The sequence below is a fragment of the Mytilus californianus genome, unplaced genomic scaffold, assembly GCF_021869535.1.
Source record: "Mytilus californianus isolate M0D057914Y unplaced genomic scaffold, xbMytCali1.0.p SCAF_2, whole genome shotgun sequence".
In the NCBI taxonomy this organism is placed as follows: Eukaryota; Metazoa; Mollusca; class Bivalvia; order Mytilida; family Mytilidae; genus Mytilus; species Mytilus californianus.
This window is the reverse complement of record NW_026262668.1, coordinates 93,099,847-93,126,648: the sequence shown is the minus strand read 5'-3', so window position 1 is coordinate 93,126,648 and position 26,802 is coordinate 93,099,847. Positions and strand designations below refer to the sequence as shown.

General features: G+C 30.9%; 1 protein-coding gene across 11 annotated transcripts in view; it reads right to left on the bottom strand.

The window, feature by feature from the left end:
* Positions 1-26,802, bottom strand: part of LOC127730408 (ankycorbin-like) — a 77,778-nt gene that overhangs the window by 27,484 nt on the left and 23,492 nt on the right. For 6 of the 11 annotated variants that reach the window (XM_052238796.1, XM_052238805.1, XM_052238804.1 and 3 more), the window contains exons 2-3: positions 8,208-8,426; positions 3,671-3,914 (exon numbers count right to left, since the gene is read on the bottom strand). In XM_052238796.1, the coding sequence (XP_052094756.1) occupies positions 3,671-3,914; positions 8,208-8,426 (463 nt within the window). Of the gene's footprint in view, positions 1-3,670; positions 3,915-3,968; positions 4,212-8,207; positions 8,427-11,266; positions 11,366-14,654; positions 14,731-15,367; positions 15,551-21,184; positions 21,477-26,802 lie in introns of those variants that run through there. The other 5 variants (XM_052238799.1, XM_052238802.1, XM_052238800.1 and 2 more) reach the window with 5 other exon arrangements.

Sequence of the window (26,802 nt, the reverse complement as noted above, 5' to 3'; positions counted from 1 at the left end):
TTGATCAGAGGCAGATTAAGGGGGCCTTAAGGGCCATCTTATGGAGCTGCATTTTGTACATATACATGTATGTTTAAAACATAGAGAAGTCCCACTTTTCATGTTGTCTTGCCAGGGGCCCCTCTTTTTCAAATCCTGGCTTTACACGTGTCTATAAGGCATAAAACTTGTAACTGCTAGGATAAATTTTGTTCAATTCATTTCCATTTAAGATGGGCAGAGAAAGTGTTTTCATCAAATCCCACACCAATACATGTCTACAGATCCCTCACTCTTAATTGATTGCATGCATGTCTACAGATCCCCTTACTCTTCATTGATTACAAGCATGTCTACAGATCCCCTCACTCTTCATTGATTACATGCATGTCTACAGATCCCCTTACTCTTCATTGATTACAGGCATGTCTACAGATCCCCTTACTCGTCATGGATTACATGCATGTCTACAGATCCCATCACTCTTCATTGATTACAGGCATGTCTACAGATCCCCTCACTCTTCATGGATTACAGGCATGTCTACAGATCCCCTCACTCTTCATTGATTACATGCATGTCTACAGATCCCCTTACTCTTCATTGATTAAAGTTATGTCTACAGATCCCCTTACTCGTCATGGATTACATGCATGTCTACAGATCCCCTCACTCTTCATTGATTACAGGCATGTCTACAGATCTCCTCACTCTTCATTGATTACATGCATGTCTACAGATCCCCTCACTCTTCATGGATTACAGGCATGTCTACAGATCCCTTCACTCTTCATGGCTTACAGGCATGTCTACAGATCCCCTCACTCGTCATCGATTATATGCATGTCTACAGATCCCCTCACTCTTCATGGTTTACATGCATGGTTACAGATCCCCTCACTCTACATGGATTACAGGCATGTCTACAGATCTCCTCACTCTTCATTGATTACAGGCATGTCTACAGATCCCCTCACTCTTCATGGATTACAGGCATGTCTACAGATCCCCTAGCTCTTCATTGATTACAGGCATGTCTACAGATCCCCTCACTCTTCATTGATTACAGGCATGTCTACAGATCCCCTCACTCTTCATTGATTACAGGCATGTCTACAGATCTCCTCACTCTTCATTGGTTACATGCATGTCTACAGATCCCCTCACTCTTCATTGATTACATGCATGTCTGCTGCACACACTTGTCTTGTCACAATATTATGCAAAAACTATTATGTGAATTAAGATGATTAACATAGTCACCTTCTGGCAGTATATTTACATGAAGTGGTGTTAAAAATCTTTAAAACTGTGTCAAATTCTGACAACTTCCTGAAGGTGTAAAAGTCTATCAGTATCACTGTGCAGTGCACAAAATATTATGTATTGCTACTTTTATTTGTCCATGTAACTCTAAGTTGGAATTGACAATTTGTTCAATATTAAAAATTTCAAAAATTAACATCCCATACGATGACTTAATGCAAAACAAAAAATTTGCTTTATTTCTAATTGTATCGTTCATTTGTGTCACAAATATCTAGTTCTTATCAGACTAAAAGAAGAAATAAAAGTACCTGAATTCTGACTATGATAGAATTTGAAATAAAAGACTTTCAGTTTAATTCTTCATGCCATGGCCATTTTTGTCAGGTTTTCTAGATTTTTTTAAAAGCAAGATTTCTGTGGTAAGAGAAAGTGGCAAACACTAGTCACAGAAGTTTGAAACTAATTGATGGTTCTTTACTAATTTATTTTCCCCCCTACTTTAAATCCATTATAAAGATTTTGACTTGTCACATTTATTAAATTTGGGAAACGTCACCAGCAATTCAGATTTTACTATAACTATATGACCCAATTTAAAGTTAAGTTTTTTATATATATATTACATTAAAGACAATGTTTTACAAATTTTATATCTACATTTAATATCAATAATTTATTGTTTTTGAGAGTAGAATTCTAAGCAATCAAAATGCATTACAACACATTTAAATTTTAGTAATCATATCATGCGTCTATTGTCACCATTAACGTCAAGCATGCTCTGGTGAACTTTTAGTATTCCTTATAAACATATCTTTTGACATAAAGTGTAAACTTAACCAAGTCCATCTTATTCACTTTTCCAATTTTCCTATTATTTCAGTTTACAAGTAAGTGAAATTACTACTTCTTAGAGATATAAACTGTATCTAATTGAATAGCTAATTCAATAAATTCATAATTATCTATATCAATTACCAATGAACTAAAATTAATATTCACAGTCTGCTTGGTAAAATTTGTCAGTGCAAGTGCATATGTTAATTGTGTAATGTTGGTCTGTATGCAATAGTATGTCATGGTTATAGCATTAGAAAATCAACAGAATGCCTCCTCTATATATATTAGGTTTTTGTCCATATCTAAGTAGCTTTGTGTTAATGTAAGGGTACATGTATAACATTTTTTGTTGACAGAGTACTAACATATTAGACTTATATCTCCTAAGTTAATGTTATATGCATCAAATTCCAATTTCAATTGCAATTTTAAAATGATTTCGTGTGTGTACTGATGATCTGTATATTATAATCTCTGCAACATCATACAACACTAAATCTTAAAATGGTCAGCAAACAATGCATCTGGTGATATATACAGCTAAGCACATTGCTGGGATATATTAAAGTCAGTTCAGATATCCATTACTCCTTGTATGGACTCCCAGTGATTTTCTTTAAATGTTTCAAACACAATCATAAATGTTCAAGAATATAATGTAGGTCATCTTCAATCACAAATTTTGCCTTGACTCAAAATTGGCTTAATAAACTTCAGATCTATCTCATAATAAATTTTTTTAGAAAAGTGGAATTCAACTTTCCAAAGAAAAGGACCTGACTGTTTTTTGTGTTAAACTTGAACAGATCCTCACAAAATAGTACAACTGTAGGTCACTTACTACATGTATCTGGAAAATGAACTCAATTGTATAATTGGTTACAGTGGCCTACCATTTAAGAAGGGCTGCTATAGTCCAATAGCTCTATAATTGTAGGTCACATAGACAGTATCTAAGATGTGAACTCAGATATAAATCTTAATAAAAGTCAATGAAGTCAGGTGACCTATTTGTTGAGGGAGGCTGCTTTTCTTCCTAAGATGCATCCTAACACCAAGTAAGATGTAAAAAACTTAGCATCTGAGATCTGACATACAATGTAATACTTCATCAGTCAATGTAAGTAAAAAGCCTCCTTTTAATGGGAGGTCCTTGTCAAGATGCATTCTCATGCTCAGTTATAAGATTGTAGGTCACTTAGTGCTTGCTTACTAAGGTATAATCAACGCAGGTATAATTTGAATAAACTGATCTTATCAAAATAAGGAATGTCATACAACAGCCATGTTTTCTCCTAATCAAACTAAAATGAAAACAAAGGGCATGAAATACAGTATACCTGCTAACTTGGTTCATATTGGACCAGTTTCAGACAAGGCTGAAAAACTTGACAATTAAGTTTTTTTAAAGTATATCCCTATATCAAGGTATGTGAAAAAACATGTGGAACTGGAAAAAGATCATTCATTAATTTTTTCTATAGGTTTTTTCTTGAGTGTTCTGTGTATTTGAATATTACATGGGTAGATACTTATTTTTAACCATATGTCAAACTCTAAATTCTCTTGTTTACATACATACCTCAAAAGGCTGAGCATTCTTAACATTTCGTTGCTTTTCAGAATCTCCCTTTTTAGGAGCTAATTGAAGAGTAAGATGTCTTGGGGTCCCATTAACATTTTTAGGACACAGGGACCCAATAGTTTGGTTTGGTTTATAATCCACTGGTTTTCTTGTTTCCTCATTCAAAACCACAATTGTATATCCTGCAGGACTTAACTTATTCGTTGCTGCTAAATTCACTAATAAATCCATCATGGGAATGCTGAAATTAACAAAATTAATAACTATAATTAAAATTAATTAAGAAACACTCTACCTGTGAATTTTCACCTGTGTCAGAACATGAACCACCTGTAGTCAGTTTTAGAGTTTTCTTCTTTCTTTTAAACATTGTAGTTTTAGAATAGCTGTAGCCATGCACTATTCAAGAAAATCTATCAAGAACCTGACCCCTTGGTTTTTAAAGAGTCCCTCTAAGGCACATAACATCCCTTCTTAATATTTCCATTCAGGTGTTGTTGTGTGTGTATACATATTGACAAGCAGTGAGGTCACATGACCCCTCAATGGATGAGCAGGTAAATCTATTATAGTCTGTTTCTTTTTTAAATCAAAATCAGATTTATATGTTTCTGTATTTTCCCTAATATTTGCTTATTTATATATGTAAACTCAAGGATTTGTATAGTAAGACACTATACAAATCCTTGGTTAACTATAGTAATTTTTTAAGGTTACTTTTAAATGAAAAGATGAAAAATAAAATATATTGCTACGTTAGTGCTTTTTATTACAAAATATCATCCTACATAAAAAGATTATTGCTCTGACCTTGGACTAATGATTGTTTAGTCCCAGTCTTGACACATAATTTCGAAAACTTTTTCTATTTTCAATCCAACAATTTATATACATGTAGCTCAAACTCATTTTCTTTCTAAACAAGTGAATTTTAAAACAAAAAACAAGAACATCATTATTTGTAGTTTAAGACTACTATAAACCAGGATTAAGTTCTTTTTATCTGCGATTCAATTAACTTGAAACTTTTTATCTGTCTTTAGATTATTAATAATGGTTCTATGTGTATTTAAAAGGACTAATAAACCTTGCATCTACTGCATTTCATTATCTGACAACTCTTTACAAAATTGCCTTTTAAATATGGGATAAAACTTTTTTCAGAATACAGAAAAAATTATTGATGGCAATACTGCTCTAGGTATAATAATATGCATGAAAATTATTTTGTGTTTTTTTTTTATAGTATTATAATGAAATTAAGTTGCAATAAATGTACTTCAGAAGTAAATGTATGATTTTTTAAATATCTTATTAAGAAGGATAATCATACAATTGATTACCTTTTTCATTTTTTTTTCATTTTGATACTTACTAGATATATCCAACCTTTCCTTATGTGTTTATGAGTATATTTTTGTGCAATTCTCCCTTTTTATATAGATTATTACCTTAACTATCAATATAGAATAGACTATAATATTAAGATCAAAGCAAGAGTTGATCAATTTTAAATTAGTTACAATTGAACTAGTGTAGATTTCAAAAAGAAATTCCAGGTGTGTAAAGGTTTGTCCAGGTGAATACATCTCACTGTATCCAGCAGTGTACAAGTCTCTAATTACAGGTGTTACTATGTTAATTACAGGTATTCTGTGATAATTATAGATTACACAAAGCCTCATGATTTATTAAATTCATAATCTCCCTGGCAAATGATATCTGTCATTGTTTAAGTGATCCCTAAGACAGATACTCTGGACTTACTTGGGGTTTTTATATTTAAGATGACACTAAATAAAACAAGTTTAAATAGGAAAAAAATATGTTTGAACAAAAAGTTTTTTCTTCTTCAAATAATAAAGGGAAAGAGGGAAAGATTTCAAACATTAAGAGATCTGTGAATTATTAAGTTAAAATCAAATGTGATTAAAATGTATTCCTAAGTTTGCACTTACTAAAATTTTAAAAATTCCCTGGAAGCCTTATTCCAATTGTTTCTTAAAAATCTCCCAATACAACCAGTCTTTTGAGAGGGACATGGGATATGTAAATATAACACAGTTTTGTCAAGTTAATGTTATTTTGTTGTTAAAAATAGATGAGGTTATGATTCTCTATTGAAATTCCTACACAAACAAATAATAAATTTGAGGAAACACTGTTTAATTGCACATGATAAAGTTCCACAGCTACCTGAAATGTTCAATTAATGATTGAATTCATTTACTTTTTTCATCAACTCTGGATATTCTCAAACAGTATAAAAAAATTTCAGTAGTTAACATTTTCTCACAGGTATATCATTTAGTTTACAAGTTGATATCTAAAACTTTATTCAAAACTTCTTTGATCTGTATACACACACACATATGAATTCAATCCCTACCCCCTTTTTTGTAAAAATTTGAAAAAGTCATTTTTGCTAAGCAACTCCCCATAAAACTCATTTGGATCATAATATGAAATAGGTGCCCAATGGCGTTTAGTTTCTTAAGAAAGTTTCAATGAAAAGCAGTCAGTGTTTCAAGAGGAGTTGTAAATACAAAACACCTTCCTTGTTTAGATAGGGTTAAACCCATGTTTTGCTGTGTTTCCAAAAATCATTGAAATTAAAAACAAAATAAATAAATGGGGAATGTGTCCATGGGACACAAGATGACGCCCCAGCTTGCATATAACATTATAACGTGACATGACTAACGAACAGTAAAAGTGAAATCACCCAAATTCGAACTTGATCTGAGTTTTGTGGTAATAAGCATTGAGTATAAGTTTCCTAACATTTGGTTGAGGCAAACTTAAGTTAGTGACAGAAACAAAAAATTCAGCAATTTTTCCATTTGTAAAGGGACATAACTCAAGAACAGTAAAAGTGACATCACCCAAATTCAAACTTGGTCTGTGTAATAAGCATTGTGTATAAGTTTCATGACATTTGTTTGAGGCAAACTAAAGTTAGAAAACGGAAACCATTTTTGGACAGACGTACACAGACAATTGTAACACTAAATGCCCCCTTCGGTGTCGGTGGGGGCATAAAAATGTACACATTGCTGTGTTTAGCATACCCCACTTGCAATTCAAAGTTCAAAAATGTATTGGAAAACAGGAATAAGTGTCTGACAGATCCAAAAGGGCTTATCTATTACAACTCATCACAAGGCTGCTGAATAAATATGAAGTCATTCTGGAAGATAGTTTCTGAGAAAAGTGTGATAAAATAATTGTTTTCATTCAACATTTTGAAAATTCAAATTATTGGCAAACAGGAAGGAACTAGTTCTGTAAAGTGCTTACAGATCACGACTCATCACTGTCAAGGTGCTGACCATTTATAAAGTACTTCTATTAAGTAGTTCCTGTAGACTATTTTTGCTGGACAAACAGAAGAACAGACAGGGTGATATAGACCAACAAAGTTTCATTGATATATACTCTATGAATCAGGAGGAAATAAAGATAAATAGTGTGGAAGGATGAATTCTGTAGGAAACTGTTTACTTAACATCTCCCACACCACTAAGGGTAAAAAACATTGCTCACAACACATATAATATTTTCTCTCAGTATACAATCGTTATTGTGTTGTGTTTTATTTGTACTCTTTTACAAATCTGACAATCAAGAAAAGTTAAATGCAAACATTCATTTTACAAAGTAAGGAGTTGATTACACACTGAAAGAACTGTGATAACATTAAAGATTAAAAAAAGGTATGGCAACATCAACTTCCTCATTTCAAAAACTTGCACAGCAGTTACAGCAATTCTATTACAAGTTAAACATGGTTTGACATACCAAAAAATATTTATACAAAATTTCATTGAGATGTGTATTGACTCAGATTACTGTCCACTAAAAAGAGTCAACACTATAATTTGAAATTAACAATTTATTCAGTTCACCCATAGGACTTCTTATTCAGTGTTGATGATAACTGAAACCAAATAGAGTTATCTCCCATGCCTCAGTTTAAAACTTAAATCAATAACCATTTCTGAACTTGAGAATTACAGTATATTCTCTTGTACTGCTTAGTTTTATAAAAGTTTTAAGATCTATTGTAAATCTTGTTTACTTTATTATCAGAAAACAACTATAACCTTCTAGCTGGTACCAGAACAGTGGCTAAGGCAAATATAACATGCTGATGCAGACTATTATAGAACACATTTCCTGGTCTATTGTGTGTTTGAGTGACGGAGTGTATATGTTTACTTTGAAGTTGATTGAGGTGGTTATTATACTCTACACTGCTGATTATGAATGCTTGTTTAAGTGTATTCACTTTGCCATTCCTCTTACAGGAAAAGATTACATTAGTTGTAATTGGCAAAACCTTTCGGAATTTTGGGTCCTCAATGCTCTTCATCAACTTCAAACTTTTTTGGCCTTTATAATTTTTTTGATTCGAGTGTCACTGATGAGTCTTTTATAGACTGTCTGTCATTCAAAATTCCAAAATCCTGGTACCTATGATGAGTTTATTTACATCATCTAATTTTCTGTAACAGAATAAGTACAAACTTACTTAGAGTTGACACTTGTGTCCCTGACATTCCCCTCTGGCAATAGTACTGTCAGTTCTACATTCTCATCAGCTATTTCATTCATGTTTTCATCATCTGGTGGATCATTTGCATAATATAGTGAAGTACTTCCATTGCCATTACTAATCACAGCCGTGTCAGAATTCTTCTTTTTCATTCTAGGAGGAGGAGCCCCCTTCCGCAGGGAACTCATTGCCCTACTGAAAAAGAAAAAAGAAACCCATTATCTTTAGTTTATAAAACTGAATAGTTACTCAATATATATGCACATCACTCAGAGTTTGATACTTTAAGTTATGATTTTTAACCAGAGTTATCTCTCTTATAATAAATAATAAAAAAAAGATGTGCATATATGTCAATGCTGTTTAAAATTCATGAGTAGCAAATTAAATGCATATTCAGGTCAAGAACATGTAATGTTGTATGAAAACAAACCCAATGCAGTAGTAGAATGATTTTTAACATGCTAGTTCAGAGGGTAACAGTCTGCAGGAAGACATGTCACCCTACCTGCCCACATTAATTTCACTCCAAGAAGACCAGTCTTTGCTCTTAATTACCCCAAATTCCATGTGCTTAGCAGAGAAGCAGCAAATTCTTAAACAGTGTGATCAAGCCAGGGATCAAAACCAAGTCCTCCCGCACTCGGGGCTAGCACAACAACAAGAGACCAGTTTGAGGGTATTAATATCAGTACAAAATAGATATCTTCTTTATTTTCTACAGTTCTGGTCCTTACTGGTACCAACAGTAGGGTTATCTTCTGACAAATTCTGAAAATGTCAACCAAACAGACATTTCACACCAAAACCATTTATCAAAAGTGAATATGTGCAAGCTCAGAACAAAGAATTGAAGAACTATGTTTAATATTGCAGTTTAATTTTTCTTTCAGGCTATTAGTTCTTTAATATTTCCTTGACATAAACAGAAAACAAAGGCACACCTTCCTCATTTGGGCAAATATAGATTAATGTTTTATATTGAATTTCTAATATAGTTTCCTGTAACAATTGTTTTTTTTTAAATCTTAGTAAACCATAACCTATCCTTAAAGTGAAGCATTTAAAAATAAATCAAATATTTAAACACACAACAATTTGTTTGCTCATTATATATACACATATATGTCCTTGTTAAATATATACATGATTAACCTGTCCTTGTCAGCAGGTCCTTACGATGTGTGTACTAAATCACCTACAAAATTAATTTTCAATTATACATGGACATGAATAAGACTATTGTTTGAAACAAATATCTTTTTTCTTGTAGAAGATATTTAAATCTGGTTTCGTAGCTTTTGCATTATGTAGACAATGTTGCTAATTTTAATTGTTACCATTCAAAGTATTTAAGAAAAATGGAATTCCCAAAAGATCAAATCATAGGGCTGTTTTTTTTCAATAAGAGATTTGATTTTTTAACTGTCAAGTCTAATAACTGATAAAAAAATGTCTTACTTTGAATGTCTAACATAAAAAGGCAAAAATTCCACTAAAAGGAGGAAACCTTTATTTTGTTTAGATCTAAAATGAAGAGTATTCTGGCCGTATCAATTGCTTTTGAGGCAATAAAACACTATTTCATATTTGGCATACTGAATATGTATAGTTATTTGGACACTGAAACAAACAATTTTATCTTAAAATTGTCTTCATTCAATAAAAGATATTTAAAAATACAAGTACTGCAAAAAAGTTTGCATTCATCTGATAAATGCCTTATTTCCTACTAGAAATAATTTCTTTCTATTATCTGTTGTGATTCCAGGGGTGAGTACTTGTCCCTGGGCAAGTAAAACTGTAAATTTGACTTGTCCAGAAAAAAAGTAACTTGCCCTGAATTTCCAATAAAAAAATAACTATTGAAGTACCGGTACATGTATCAATTTTACTGTAAGCTTGTATGATTCTTAAAACTGTTCTTAAATATTGTTGTATCACAATATAAATGATGCTTGTGATATTTGTTTATGTGTATAAATAAAAGGAGGTATCGGGTTACATCAATGAGACATTTGATCACCAAGTTGTGGGTGATCATTGGTTTCTTTTCCATAAAATAATACATCTTAATTAAAGTGGTGAAAATCATTCTATATTTTTGATTAAATTTAATTTTGTCAAGTGTTTTTTTTACTAGTCCACAGGTAACTGATACAAAAAAAAACAAACTTGTCCAGGTGTTAAAATGTACAAGGCGAGTGAGTCGGTTATAGCATTTCCACATCCCTGGATTCAAACTTGAAAATATTGATGAAGAAAACATGAATCACATTAACCAATTTATCATTCTAATTAATACATGTAACAAGAATGCATGTGTTGTTGTGCTACGGATACCCAAACTTGTAACTCAAAGAACACACATAATGTATTGGAAAAAAAGAAGTATGATGTTGGCCACATATGAAGTGCTTCCATGTTTTATAACAGCTCATCACTATATATCATGACAAAGTATGAAGTCATTCTGTTCAGAAGTACTGGAAAAATTTGTTTGTTTTTTTTTAGTTTATTCAACATATTGAATATTCAATGTTTCTGCAAACAGGAATGGGTGTCTGACAGTTCTGAAAAGTGTTCACACATTACAATTCATTTAACTGTTAAGCTGCTGACCAAATATAATCTTTTCTGTTCAGTAGTAACTGATAAAAGTGTTATAAAAATGTTTGTTGGACAAACAAATGGACTGATGGACAAACAGATGCACCGACGGACAGAAAGACAGACTGACAAGGTGATTGCAATAATAAGCACCCACTCGTAGAGTGGAGATATAATTTGTTAGTTAATTGGTTTCTCAGTCAAAAACTATTAACAGCTCCTGAACTTTTATTCCATTATATTGTTTACTATTTCTTTACAAGGATTTTCCTTTCTATTAGAACCTTGCCCATTTTTGTCTTATTCTGTTAAGTTGTTGCCTCATCTTTGAGAAACCTATTTCTTCTCTTAATCCTATAGTAGGAACTCATTTAATTCACCTCAAAATTTACTGATGCTGACACAAAAAATACATAGACACTTACCATACACACTGAATAGTCCTTTAAGTAAGAAACTAAAGGTTTTACTTTTTCATCTTTACATCTAAATATGTTTCATCTACAGTCCTGTCTTGAAAAGACAATTGCTTTATAGATACTTCCCTATCAGGTGTGCTTTTTCTATCAACAACAAAAAATTCAAGATTTTTTATGGAAGATATTCTAATAAACAAAAGGCAAGAATTCATGCACAAATGTTTCCTTATATGATAAATATAAGCTGAACAGTTCCCGTTTACCTGTGCATTGCTTTGCACATGATTTTTAAAACTTGAAATGAGTCTGATACTTAACTAAATACTACACCATAGAGGGCATACAAAAGGAATGAATTATGTTTCCAATAACCTTGGTAGAGCATTTAGGCACCCTGATTCTATTAAATCTCACTAGGATCACATAATAAATGAATTTTTCAAAGTGTTTTTTTATCAAATAAATGTTGGTTTCTAAAAATGATAAACCCTTGTCCATTTTTTAAGATCCTATCATGACCTCTTTTGGTCATTGTGTGTGTTGGAATGCTGTCACTTGATATATAAATCAGATCTTTTATTCATATAAATATTACAATTGGCTGGTCATACATTGTAGATTTTAAATGAAACTAGTGACCTTATAAAAAGGACTAAACCTGACCAATTAATTCTGGCCTTATCTAGACATTCTTCTGATATAACAAAAGTCAAGTCCTTTCCCAAATAAATTTAAAGTTGGAAGATTTACTAATCAATTATTTAGATTTCAAATACCACTGACCACTCATGTTTCTTAATAGAAAGAAATTGTATCTATAACTTGATATTGTCCTTATTCAGACATAAAAACAAATTCAATCCAGTTTAAAATAGACAAAACTAATAAAACATTTATTGCTATTAAATTTAGTTGCCCTCTAGACAAAATGAGAAGGTCGATTACAGAATAATATTGGTTTTGTGACCTGTAGTATCCATGTTTCAATTGAAATAATTATGTTTATACACACTGTCCATATGTAAACACTATATGTTTAAAGTAATGGGTCAATGGTCATACAGAAAACAAAAAATAATCAATTAGCATTGGTCAGTAGTTACAGAGACTATCCTGTGATATCTCTATTCTGTAATAACCCTAGCTGTCACCTAAACATCCTATAAGTAATTTGTAAATGATATGAACATTTTCCCCCACATGACAGAACAGTGCTTTGTTTTCCAAAAAGGTACCATAGTCATTGATGACCTGGTGGCATTTAACTATGTAATAAATTATTTTTCATTTCAAATAAAAAAAAATTGCATATATTCTACAAGACACTTATAGCAAATTTTTTATTGTTCTTATCACTGGAGACCTTAAAATGGTGGTATTCAAGATGAGAAACAGTAGTTCAGGCTGTTCAGTTTGTTTATTTTTTTTTATCAAGAATTGAATGCATGTGTTGTCTTACCTGATTTTTGAACTTGCAAGTTTTATTTTCAGAAATTGAAGCTGGAGATGAAGAGTATACCAGTGACAGTCTTGCAGACTTACTTTTAATTATTTCTAGTCTTCAATTTAGGAAACTACATTTTGAAGGAGCTACATAAAAAGACATGTTTACTGAAGGCACCAACTAGAATTATAAGACTTGATCTTTCCTGAGTCAACACATAGAATGAATGGCAATCGGACTGTTGTTCAGATCTTCATTTTTTTCAAATAACATATATTGAATCAAATACATGAAATAAAATAGTTTTTCTGCATAGAAAAAGAAAATAAGATATTTTTGTTTTGTATTTAGTACGCTACGCCTACTTTCTGGTTAAGACAGCTGATTCCATAAAATTAATTTCTTTTTAAAGAATGTTTTCTCATCAAATGCAAAGCAAAGGATAAAGAATTGTTCTGAAATATTTAAAAACATGCTGGCAAATAAACAAGATCCAATAACATGCAGCAATATATATATATTTTTTTTAATCCCTTCTCTCATAATTCTTTTTAGAATGGCATTAATTTTTTATATTGTTTTATGTATTGGTGTATTATGTTATGTATTGTAATATTAATGGTGAGACGTAAAACTATTTGTATTGTATTGTATTGTATTGTATGAGGTATTTCAAAGATTTAACAATTCTAGGTCTGACACTTTTGTTTTGGCTACATTTTCCTTTATAACATGCACACTTTCTTAAAATTAAACTGAGGATATAAAAAGAAGACACCCCTCTCTGTATCCACCTCAGGCAATGCAGTATTGCTGCTTCCCAGTCAACTCTTTAATCAGTCTGAATTTTTCAAACAAACTTTAAATATCAGTTATAAAGGAAAGTCTTATCTTTGATCTTATTTTTAAGTCCACTTTTTATTATGTCTTTCAATGGTTTATGTTATGTAAGAAAACTTCCCACTGACATTAGTCACAGTTAATCCTATACTTTGACCACATTTAAGAAGGTCATGATCTCAGATTAAAGGCTTTAATAAGTCAATTCACCTACCTATTGTACTCAATGTTTGACTTTTAAGCAATAATTTACAGTTAATTAACACCTTAGAATCTTAATCTTACATAAATTACAAGTCACTTGGTCTTGAAATACTGTTACAACAAGTAATGAAATGAGTGTGAGAACTACCACTTATAGTTAATAAAATAACTGCTTTCCTGAAAGTTTTTCAAAGACATAAATAATCCTAAATACATTTATTTTTTTTCTTCAACTTTTGCCAGAAATATTATTATAGAAATGTAATCTATAGCAGGTAGTATATGGGTAAATGCAAGTAAATACCCAGGCTAACTAATGACTCCTCACAGAAAATGAACTTTGGGGCATATGATATACAGGCAGCCAAGTCCGATATGTGGGTAATAATTTAATCGCTACATGTTAAAATAAAAGTTAGATAAAATCTTCAAGAGGGTTCCCTATAAAGTAACCTTCTACAATTCAAAATTTCACATTCTCCACCATTTCACCCTTGTTTCCCTTGTGGAAGTCAAAATTCTCTGCCCAATTACTTGGTCAAATAATTTCAAAATAAAGTACAAACTGATTTTTATTTCATCTTATTTTGCTATAAAATTGTTAGGTGAGAATTTGAAGTTTCACATAATAAAGCCTTCAGCTCTTATGTAAAAAGAACTTTTTGTAACTATTTCAAAAACCAGTTTGTTTATAAAATTTAAGCTCGTTGTTATTATCTGTATCAACATTTTATATGCATACAATGTCCTTAACAACAACAATGCACAAATATTTTATGCATTTGTTGTTAACTTTTATACCACAGGCCTTATATCATATTCAATAGATCATTTCAAAAGCCCCATGACACATAACATATCATACAAAATTTAAATTTCAAATTTCAAACACAATTTATGCTTTACCTTTAGATTATCGTAATCCAGTAAACTAATGAAATAAATGATATCAAAAACATGGAAATTTACACTTGAAATTTACGCATCAATCAATCAAAAACAGATCACACACCCATTTGCTTTACTTAAATATTCTTAACATGTGTCACATGTAATTTTTACCTGCAATTAATAATATACAGGTGGAAATTAAATTTTCTCATGTTTGTGGTTTATGGTGAGCCAAAAGGTGTTTTCAAAATATATAAGTAAGAGTACAAGGCAAAGTGTCGGTATATGATATTTTCTGAAACAATTTTCACAGAATTGATGCCCCCTTTTTTAAAATAAACTTATTTCATTTTCCAAGGCTGAAGGGTTAGTTAAAACCATATTCATGGATAGTCATAAAAACATAATCATTTAAGGCAACTGGTTAGATATGAAACAGTAGAACAGAGATGGAACTGAGCTTACGCTCGATCTATCATGACTCACAAAATCTCCAGAGCAGAGTTCATTAGTCCTTGAACCTGAAGACATGGACTTGTTTATAATTCAGACCTGTAATTAGTCAGACAAATTGAGTTTCTATTTCTTCCAGGGGACTATGAATGGATGGATGGCAGTGATGGAAACTTGATAAGTTTACCTCAAATCTGGGGGTCATAAAACTTGTTCACATCAAGAAAAGTGTGGCTCATTTGAAGTAGTTTGTATCTGAAAGTTACATGTTTTACCTTTTATGAAGTTTGTTCCTGACAGAAATTGTCCTTCAATAACTAAGATAGTACATCTCCTTTTGCTTAAAATCCATTTCACAATTCCCCAGAACTGACCACTGTAGTTCTAAAGGTTCACTGATACAAAATGGTCATGTCAAACAAACCAGTGACATCCATTTATTTTATCAAAACAAGCTAGTTAGTCTATCAGATTGATATAATACATGCTTCATTAAATCTGAACATTTGAAATTCATTGAAGGACGACACAAACTTTTGATTTTAATCAAAAAATTCACTGGGCGTGAAAGTGGCAGGCATATCATACCAAGATAAATGAATCATTCATACCTGGGTACAAAATTGTCCTAAAAATCAATTACCTAATGGCTTATATATAGATATCAGATATAATAAACATATCATATCACTGAACTTTTATTCATTAGATTGCCCATATATGGTCATACTGTTTTAAGGAAAATAGGTAGATAAACTAGCACAAATTATGGTTAATAAAATCTCAACTTGTTGAACAACTAAGGTACCGTTAAACAATCTGTCAAAAGTGTATAGTTCTTATGTTACAGTTAACTTAGAACACTACTGCAACTATAACAAATCGTATCTTCTGGAGAAATAATTGTACTCCTGAAATCAAAGTTCAAAGGTATATGTGTATGTGGCACTCCACACTGTGAACTAAGTAAATTTTCAATACTCTTAAAATTGAGAATGGAAATGGGGAATATGTCAAAGAGACAACAACCCAACCAAAGAGCAGACAACAGCCGAAGGCCACCAATGGGTCTTCACCGCAGCGAGAAAATCCCACACCCTGAGGTGGTCCTCAATATAAATAAAATTAAAATTGATATTTCATAAGACCATCAAGAGGATTCGATCACCTTTCCATACAGACAAGTTGACTCCATACCAGAAACATTTAACTTTATTTAGGATTTATTATATTCAGTCGTTCATTCTTAATATTGTCATTCGAATAAGAATGAAGAACTGAATGTCCCAAATTAAAACATTTAGCTGTGGTGAATACATTTTTGATTAAAAAATTCTGTCTTAAAGAACAGGACAATCTTTCACACAAAACCTTTGTTCAAAGTTCAGTGACACAACACCATTATAATATTTGTCTACAATAATATAATATTTAAATTAGGCTCTACATCATAAATTCATGTAAATTAGGTTAAAAATCCATCAAGTATAATTTTTATGGCCATTTCAAGGTTTTAAATGTATGAAGAGGGGTTGAGCTAAAGTTGTTTAACTTATCAACAACCTTAGTATCATCAATATGGAATCAAAGTTGATGAACTATAATTTATCAAAAAATGCATTTCATAAGACAAGTGCTAAATAAATATAGTAAGTCAAGACTGCAAATGATCATGTCCTTAATCAAGTCTTGATACCCAAAACAGAGCCAACTGACAACAGATCAGGACAGATGCACTTAAGGTAGATAATGGCCATAATGGGGTATATTACATCATTTATACAGCAACTTGCAGATTTAAGCAAAAACAATACAAAAAAAAACCCAAAAGGTTTCAAGGAAATAATTACTGATATTTTGTACAAGTAAATAACCTGTCGGTAACAATATGTCATTGATTTCTCAAGGAAAAGAAAACCATCTACCTTGGTAAGGACACACTATACTGATATTTTGTTATTTGAATTTCCCTACAGTCATTTTTGATAAAATTATTTGTGTTTACCGTAACATTAATTATCAGTAATTGTCAAATACAAGTCTAGGAACCAACTGTTAACTTCTAATATTAAACACAGTCTTATTTATATCTTGTTCCCTTAGGTAAAAATACTAGTACAAAAATTTAGATTACCTGATTAAGCTCAGCAAGTCTAGTTGGGTACTGTTACTTTGGTTTGTAGAGAAGCACTGTGGAGATTTTTCATTCCATCTCACATTTCAGAATAATTATAATTTTTAATCTAGCTACTGTTTGAAAAAACCTAAATCCGACATTTGTATAAATTAATATATAAATTAATATATTCTTTCTCCCTGAAGCAACAATTTGTGGAGTTGTCCACCATTCATTACAGCTGAGACATGCAAAAATTAATCAGGTATTACAAGTTGACCTTTAAACAGCAAAGGTCATCAACTCTTGATCTGTTACTGAAAGTTATGTTTTATCCCTTCAGGAAAGGTTAAATATGTCAAAGATCCTTTAGATTAACCATGGTCCAGTTCTATGACAGACTAGGAAATGGTACCGGTATATATGTCACAGATCCTTTGAATTAACCATGGTCCAACTATGTGACAGACCTGGAAATGATAAATATGTCACAGACCATCTGGATTTACCATGGTCCAGTTCTGTGACAAGACTAGAAAAAGGTAAATATGACACAGACCTATTGAATTATTCCTGGTCTAACTATGTCACAGACCTGGAAGGTTAAATATGTCACAAACCATCTGGATTAACCATGGTGCAATTCTATCACTGACCAGGAAAGGTAAATATGTTAGACTATCTGAATTAAATATGGTCCAATTCTGTGAAGGACCAATGAATGCTAAATATGTTTCAGGCCATCTTGTTTATGATGGACCAAATTCTAAAACAGACCAGGAGAGGTCAGATATCTCACAGATCCATCACCCTCTGGATTAATGTTGGACCAATTAGGGAAATAGGTCAATAAATTTTTTCCATAATTTGATTCTGTATACCCAGTTCTATTTCCAGAAATATGTGACATTAATTTTTGCATGTTGTTGGGTTGCAGTCTCACCGTCATAATAGTTCACCTATCTTTTTATTCATATTACACATAAACAACTGTCATGGTGCCATAATAAATTAGGCTAGGCCAGTAAATGCCGATGTTAAATGTTCTTATTCCCCCCCCCAAATCTTTCAGTAATAATCAATGGTTTGAAAGTATCAAGTATCAACATAAAACATATTATAGGTTTAAAAGGTCTTATTTCCTGCTTTAACTTGAAAGTCACACACTACATGTGTCAATATCAATCAAATTCAAAAGACAAATATATCTATGTAAGACCTCTTATACAAAGATGATGATGCGGTCAGATATTTTTTAAATAAGGGAGATTGAATTTGGATTTATTCGAGTAATGTTAATTTGTGGTCAACTGGTAAAATGTGATATGTTTAAAAAGAACATTGTGTCAATTAATTTGTGTCAATAAAATTAACATAGTTTTGAAATGTTTAAAACCGTTTACTATTTCCGCCATTTCAGGGGACTTCTGTTGCTATTGTATGTAAAGCATACATCCGATCTTTACAACTATCATGTTTAATAGACACTGTGTTTAAAAAAATGTCTATCAAACAAATTATTTCTAAAAAAATAACTGGATTCCAAGATATGTTGTAAGAAATACTTACTTTCTATTGGAAAACTCCATATCAAATACTGATTCTAAATAACTTCCTAATTTCCAATTCAGCTGTTTTAATGAATAGACATGTCAGAATTAACTTTTCTTAGTAAAATTTCATTGTAATTGTTTTATGTCCATTGTTTTTTATGGTAATCCCTCAAATATTTAAATGACCCATTAGTAAAAACAGAAATCTAACAAAAGTAAAACCAACTATGTGTGTAATAGTGTGTAAAGAATATAATTCAGTTCATTGTTTAAACATGCTGTTTTAACAAATCCAGCACTTAATTGTTCAATATTTCATTTTTATCCATAAAAGCAAATATTGTAGACCCTGGTCAAACAAAGTCTAGAATATCCAGTAGATAACAAGAATTAAATATATTTCTGCCTATGGATTAGACCATAATGTTCTGGCAACCTTCCTTTGATCAGAAAAGAAAAGATTAAACATTAAATAAATCTAATGTTCTGAGTATACAGCTTTAAGTATGTTATTAACACCAGATTATAGGTCAAAGTTACATCAAAACTCGTATCTTATTTAGGTCAAAACTTTTAATTTTAAAGCTTCTGATAACTTGACCCCATAATTTCTGAAGTATATATTTGTATCTCACTTTCAATATATATACAGCTGGTTTTTTTTTATTTCTGTAATTTCTTTCAGCAATAGTTGCTGTTTTCAAGGAAGCATTAAGTGATGCATATTATCATGGTTCTCTAAAAAATTTTTAATGAGTACTTTTAAATTGATTGTTTATCGTCTCCAATCATTATTACTTCTACTGAATACAAACAGATCAACAATTCCTCAATAAAATTTGTTAAATTTGGTTATCCATACACATATATAATTTGGGGATAGGGTTGATGGCTAACAAACATGTTTGCATGAAACTCTGCAACACTCTTTCTATATTATATCCACGAATTATGCACATCATATGGTAAGCTATGAGGTAATTGTCAAAGCATTAATGAACAATGAAAGAGGTTGCATGATCAAGGAAAGATGGACAGACAGATATCCAAACTGTGTCATAGCTAGTGGTCCTTTTCATCAAATACAGTATACATTTTTTTATCTTTTCATCATTTTCAAAACATCTCTCCTATAAACATTGGCATAATCAACTGTTAAATCTTTAGGTATTTCATCATACGTGCAAGAGCATAATGTCTGACAAAAAACTAATATCCACAACAATGACCGTAAACATTACAAATTTTTAAATCCATCACAAATATTTACTGAACAAAGAGCATTAGTTCAAAGTCATAAATCTCCTGGGTCTCAACATATTAGAAACATCATTTTTGAATGTCTCATTGTAACTTACTTCAGAGTCCTCACAGTGGACAAAAACATTCAACAGACCATAAATACAGCCTTTAACAAGCCATGAAAAAAACACTATCAAACACTCATTACTGGTAAACACTAGGAAAGCAGACCAACAACAGCAATGTGGTCTAAAGTTTCTTTGATAAATAAATTAAACTTTTAAGTTTTAAATTAAATTGTCAGTAAAAAGTATCTTGTATTTTTATTAAAACATATTTCTTTAATCATGAAAATCAATTCCAATATCAATAAAATATTGTCAATTTTTTGATAGCAATGGATTATACCACCTTTGATATCAATGAATAATATCACTACTTAGATAAGGAACTGAAAGATAGTAGAATCAATGCTTAAACACACTGTTACTCATATTACAAAGAAGGTAATATTAAAAAGGTGCCATATTTGGAGAAAATTTAAATATTTTTTTTTGTAACCTACTTTTTCATAATTAGCACTTTCAGTTTCACAGCAATCAAATAGTTTCATTTGCATAAATAAGCACAGGATACAAGCTCATTATAATAATAAATTTGGACTTAACCCAACAAAAATCTACCACACACCACACATGGAACAAAAAAGTAATTTGAATGCATGCTCACTAACATTTCTATTTACTTAAACAGTTGACAATACCAAATATTGAAAATAGATGTGAATCAATTCAAATGCATGGTTCTCACAGGTGTCTAAGATTACAAGTTTGTCTTAAATACAACATACATTATGGCATGAACTTAGAAGATATATTGTAAGGAATTAACTACTATAATAGACAAAACTTTTAAAATAACTTAAATAACCATTACAAATGCATTTTAATAAAGATTTTAAAACAAAAAGGAGGTAAAAAGTTACAAGGCCTGAACATTTCTGTCCATCTGAAAGTAAAATCATGAAGACTATTTCAGAACATTATTAAGTACATGCACCTTGGAACTACACCATGCTGAATTCTAAAATAAAAAGAATTGTCAAAAGTATTTTCAATTCAAATTCATTGAAATTTTTTAAATCAGAAAGTAATATGTACTGCCATTTCACATTGACTCACCTTTAATTTAAATTATTCAATAGTCTCCTAAGAATTCATTCCAATACAGATTTATTAGTATTAAACCTTGTTGATAATCCTGCAGTCAGAGATAATAAATCCAGTTTTTCAGCACAGAAGTTTTCGAAATAATGTTTCTCCAATTAGTAAACCTATGTCACAGTCCTGTTCACCTGAAATCCACGACGATTACCTACGACATCTGATGAATATGACACCTATACACACCCAGGCCAAAACAGGAAATTAAAAATAAGTAAAAATCCAGTCAATTTCAAACTAGCCTTTCTTAAATCTTCTCAACCCTGACATGGTCTTTTGTTGTATTGTTTACAAAAGGCTTTACTCATGAATGGATAGATTTTTGTATTGTCGATATTCCAACTTTTGTGTCGTGTGTAGTAAGCCCTTTCATTCATAGGTTTGTCAAACTTTTAAAGTTTTTGCAAAATCTAATGTTAATATCTATTCATAAGAACTTTATCTACAGATTTTTAAATCAGCTGATTATAAAGTAAATAAGACAATTCTGATCATATCTGGGTTTAAGTGTCCCTTAGCTTTTCATATGTGTAATCCTTTCCAATTATATATTTTTCAATACCATAAAAGGACAATACTGAAGATGACATAGGCTTTATGGTTACATCAGTGATACACTGACAGTTCAGCTTTTTCAAGAACTAAAGGTTTTTAGAAAGCAAACATTGTGTTATCTCTTAATTATCATTATGTCAAACTATAACAGCCCAATATGAAACCAAAACATGCTCATTTACAGTAAGCGATCTCCAGAAAGACATTTCACACCACCCAGAGTCACCTTATTTTTTACTAACCAGTATATACTTGTAAATGGAACATCAGCAAATATCAATTTTAAAGTCTTTTTGTTTTATTAAATAAGACAACTTAACCAATCACTAACTTCACCAGAGGCTGGTGTTCAAAAGATATAATTTGCATTTTTTCTTCAAAATTTATAACTTGAAAAAGAAAAGTAAGCTAAAAGCCCTCAGAAGAATTGATAGTTTTAAGTATACAAGAAACATTTGTGTTATAAATGTCCATAAATAGTAGCTTTCTCTCAAGAAGAATCAATTTCTTTTACTTTGTTGTTTTTTCTTCACTTATTGAACTTTTAATATCTAAAAATAACAACATTAACAGCTGTGTTACTCCCACACCAACAACATATATAGTATCAGTAACCCATGTCACACATACCAACCTTCCAGCTATTAATGTTATATTACTAATTATTAATCAAGGAATGCTAACAAATAGTAATTTTTGCCTTGTGGTCATCTTGTCACATTATAGGTCAAGCAATTTAAACATGGGTAAATAACTGTTATCTCAATCCAAGGGAAATAACTCAAACTTTTTAATTGAACTAAAGGTAACAAGACAGTCAAGAAAAAAAAATGAAATATTATTTCACTTAAAATAAATTGCTATTCCACAAAATCATGACACACCCATCTATGCATTCCATCACAGTAATGACAAAAGTTAAGATTTTTATAATCTAACTGAAATTTGTTGTCATGAACCACAACATTACCTCAAAAATATTTGTAAAAGACCATAACATGATCATGGATGAGCAAAAATGTCTTAGCAAAGTTCAACAACTCTATAATTACAAAGTGAAAATCTTAAAAATGAAAAGGTATCTCAGTTGTCACCATAAAAGACCTCACATTGTGGGAAATATTTCATGTCCATTGCAAAAATATAAAATAAGAGATTATGGATGATTTGGCATAGTCTATATACAAATGAATATATCGAAGTCATAGCAATATCTCTATATTGCTATTTCTTGATTTTGTCAGTATGGAAAAGCTTATAGCAATGATATCAAAACTTACAAATCCACATTGTCACCAACACTGATTAAAGGCTGTATCAACTAAAATATTTAATGGCAGCTTTACATATAATTATCTCAAATCTTCAGTAAACATACAATATTTCAGCTAATCTGACCTCTAATTTACTCTAATTATAGGTGTGCTCTTTTTATCTACTATATTTGTTTAGAGATTATCTATATTATCAGATTTGGTTCAAAATCTCTGTATGGAATATCAATTTTAAGAATGATGATTTTAATAATTTTTTAGTATATAATTAAACTGAAAAAACAAGGTTGCATCTCTCCAAGGCAAAGTCGACTTTAGACTTATGTTCTGTTTATGCCTTTTCTCAGTTTGATGCTAACAAATGTTTTTATGTGATTTCCCAATTTTATTTTAGTCTTGATTGTACCTGTATATTCTAGAAAAGTGTTGTGCACAATGTAATCCATATCATGCATATATTTTAACTTATTGTTTAAAATTGATGTTTTTTTCTTTTTCAAAATATCTATGACATTTAAGTCAGTTAAAATAATTTTTATCTATAAGTATCAAATTTGATGCCTTCTCAGTTACTTAATATAGACTGTACAACTACACTGATCTGGGAAATCCACAAATTAAAACTTTTTCTATATTCTTGCCACAAATCAATCTTTTGACATCTCAATAACCCTCTGTGAAGATAAAACAAATTATTTTTAGTAAATCAATTAATCCAAGAAACTCATACTTAAACCAATACAATATCAGAAAAGAAGCTAATTCCAAATGAGATTGTCTTATTACAGAAGTATTATTACTGATTATATACAACACTACTATATTAAGGGTGATATTAATGTTTCTGTTGGCCGCAGGTCATGCCATGACTGTCATAAAACTGACAAGACCGTCACTTAATGATTAACATGTCTGCCTGTAGCCTAAGTACTTACTTCACACTTCGGTTATCTTACAAAATTAGTTGTTATAATAAAAAAAAAACTTCTGAGTAATGTTTTTATATTAGTACCAGGAGATCCATTCACTATTACACAGGGTATGTTTAAAAAGCAGCTAAAAAATAAATGGTGTATTGACAGATTGTTGTTTGTGCAATGTCCTCCCAATTTTTTTTCTCCATTTTCATGATGATATAGTCACTCACACATATGATGCCTCCTAACTTCTAAATTACAATCCATTTCAATCAAAAGTAATGTAAAATTTGTATTCACTAGTGGATGGACACCTGATTTGCCAAAGGGAAAGTAAAGTAAACCCCTGATTCAGCAATATATGAAAATAACCATTATAAAAATTTCTTATATCCCCCCTAGAGATGGAAAGATATATAAACAGATTACTTCAATCAATAGCAACCAAATGTGTCAAACAATGTTATGTTTTACTTATTTCGCTTATTTGTATTAACTGAAATATTAAAAATGTGTTTTCAACAAGGATTTCAAACATATGAAATATCACATCATCATTCAAAAGACTTTGGTTTATCAGACTGGTTCAATAAAAGGACTTTTATATCCAGAGGGAATACAAATGGGCTATGATTGGACAGCAGTTAACAATTAATTAACAAACAGGTATTGTCTGTGGCTATGTGTCCTCCACTAGATCAATGTCACCAATGTTTGTTAACATAAGTTGACCATAAATATACCATTTCTGTCACTATCTATATCAAAACATTATACCTATGGAATATCTATAAAAATCAATCAATAGTAAATAAAAAAACAAAAAAATAAGTGTAATGCTGTAAAATCTGATGAAGAAATGAATGTCAAAATGGCAGATTTTTTAGTCTGATTACTACATTATTTTGACCTATCACAATTTATGGAAGTCAACCACAACTGTGATATCTAATTATACAGATTTGATCATGTACAAGCTTATAACAACTTTGACATAGGCAATTGTTTCAGTATGCAATGTCTTTGCCAGTAACTGAGGAAAGGTGAATATGTTTTCTGCTCCACTATAAAACCAGGATAGAACAGTTAGAGATGTAAAGATATCAAACCTTATCAGACAAACTGTAGAGCCTTAGTTTAGGATTCTTTGTTAGCCTAGTTAGTAATTCAATAGACCTACCAACCTTTCCAATGTATTTGTGTTCACTTTTCTACACCCTTTTGGGGCCTCTGTGGCGGAGAAGTCTAAGTAAGTCCAACTACTGCATCACTAGCCAGTCAACACTGAGGTTGCAAGTTTGAATCCCACAGGTGGCAGGTGTGTTTGACTCCAATCTCAATTGACTAGTATTGTCAGTTTTTTCTACTGAAAGCTGGTGGTTTTCTCCAGAGACTTCTGCTTCTGCCACCAATAAAATCAGACCGCCACTTAACACCACAATAATGCTGAAAGTGGCATTAAACACCAATCTATCAATCAATCATCACGCTTTTATTTTTCTTCAGTTTACCTTTTCCAAAATTTATCTCTTCTATGCTTTTAACATAGTATTTGATATATGGTGATAATATTAATAACCTTACATGTATATAAATATTACATTAAAATATTTCTTAAATATATTGATATTATATAGAATTACAATAATATCTATTGAAAGGTCTACATACCTTTCACAGGTACTAAGCAGATAGCTGGTGACATTCCACACATCAATTGATTTTTAAACAAATACAGTTTGCTGCCTTATCTTGATACAATATTAATTCTGTATAACTTGAGTGAAAGTTTTTGGACCAAGTACAGACTAAGGGAGCTGCTGATATCTTATTCGTTGAATGGTTCTTAAGTTCAAAAGAAACATTATCAGCTATTTTTTTTTTCAAAATGAAATAAGTACTCACTCACTCACAGCGACAGGAGATTCCTTTGTACTTTTACTAATCTATACTGAAAGTCCAAATGGCCTTGCAAGACTTATGTGTCAAGTAAACAAAAGTTATACTAGAGCAAGTTCTTTTCAAGTGCAAGATGTATTTACCCTAAATATTTTAAGCAGGATTTTTTCTATTTATCTGGTTCTCTTTTGTGCTCTTATATCTTCACGCAAATAGTTTGATTTTAGCTCATTATATTCATGCTTTAAAGCAAAGCACATCCTAAAGTTATGTGTAAAAAAAATTCGTAAGGGTTCCGCGGAACCCAGTGTCTCGCCTACTTTTTCTGTTAGTCACAGGCTCAACAAAAATGAGGAAGTAAATCAATAAAAATATTCCTCTTGATACTATCTTTTGATTGTAAGAAGCTTCTGTCCAAGTTTGGTAAAAATCCAGGATAGTTTATGAATCTAATAAATGTTTAAAAACTTTAACTGCAGACTGAATGTAATGTTAACTGGAAGAAAACAAAAATTTCCTTCTAGATACTAGCATTTGATCATAAACAAGCTTCTGTCCAAGTTTGGTACAAATCAAAAATAGTATAAGAAAGTTATTAAAATTTTAAAAACTTTAACCACAGAGTGAATGTGTTGTTTCCTGGCAGAAAATCTAAGTCCATTTAAAAGTAAAATACGGAAAAAATGGATTTATTTTTTTACAAAATTTACTTCTGGATACTATCTTATGATCATAAACAAGCTTCTGTCCAAGTTTGGTAGAAACCCAGGATAGTTTAAGAAAGTTATTAAAATTTTAAAAACTTTAACCACAGAGTGAATGTAATATTTCCCGGCAGAAAAACTAAGTCCATTTATAAGTAAAATACGGAAAAAATGGAATTTTATTTTTACAAAATTTACTTCTGGATACTATCTTATGATCATAAACA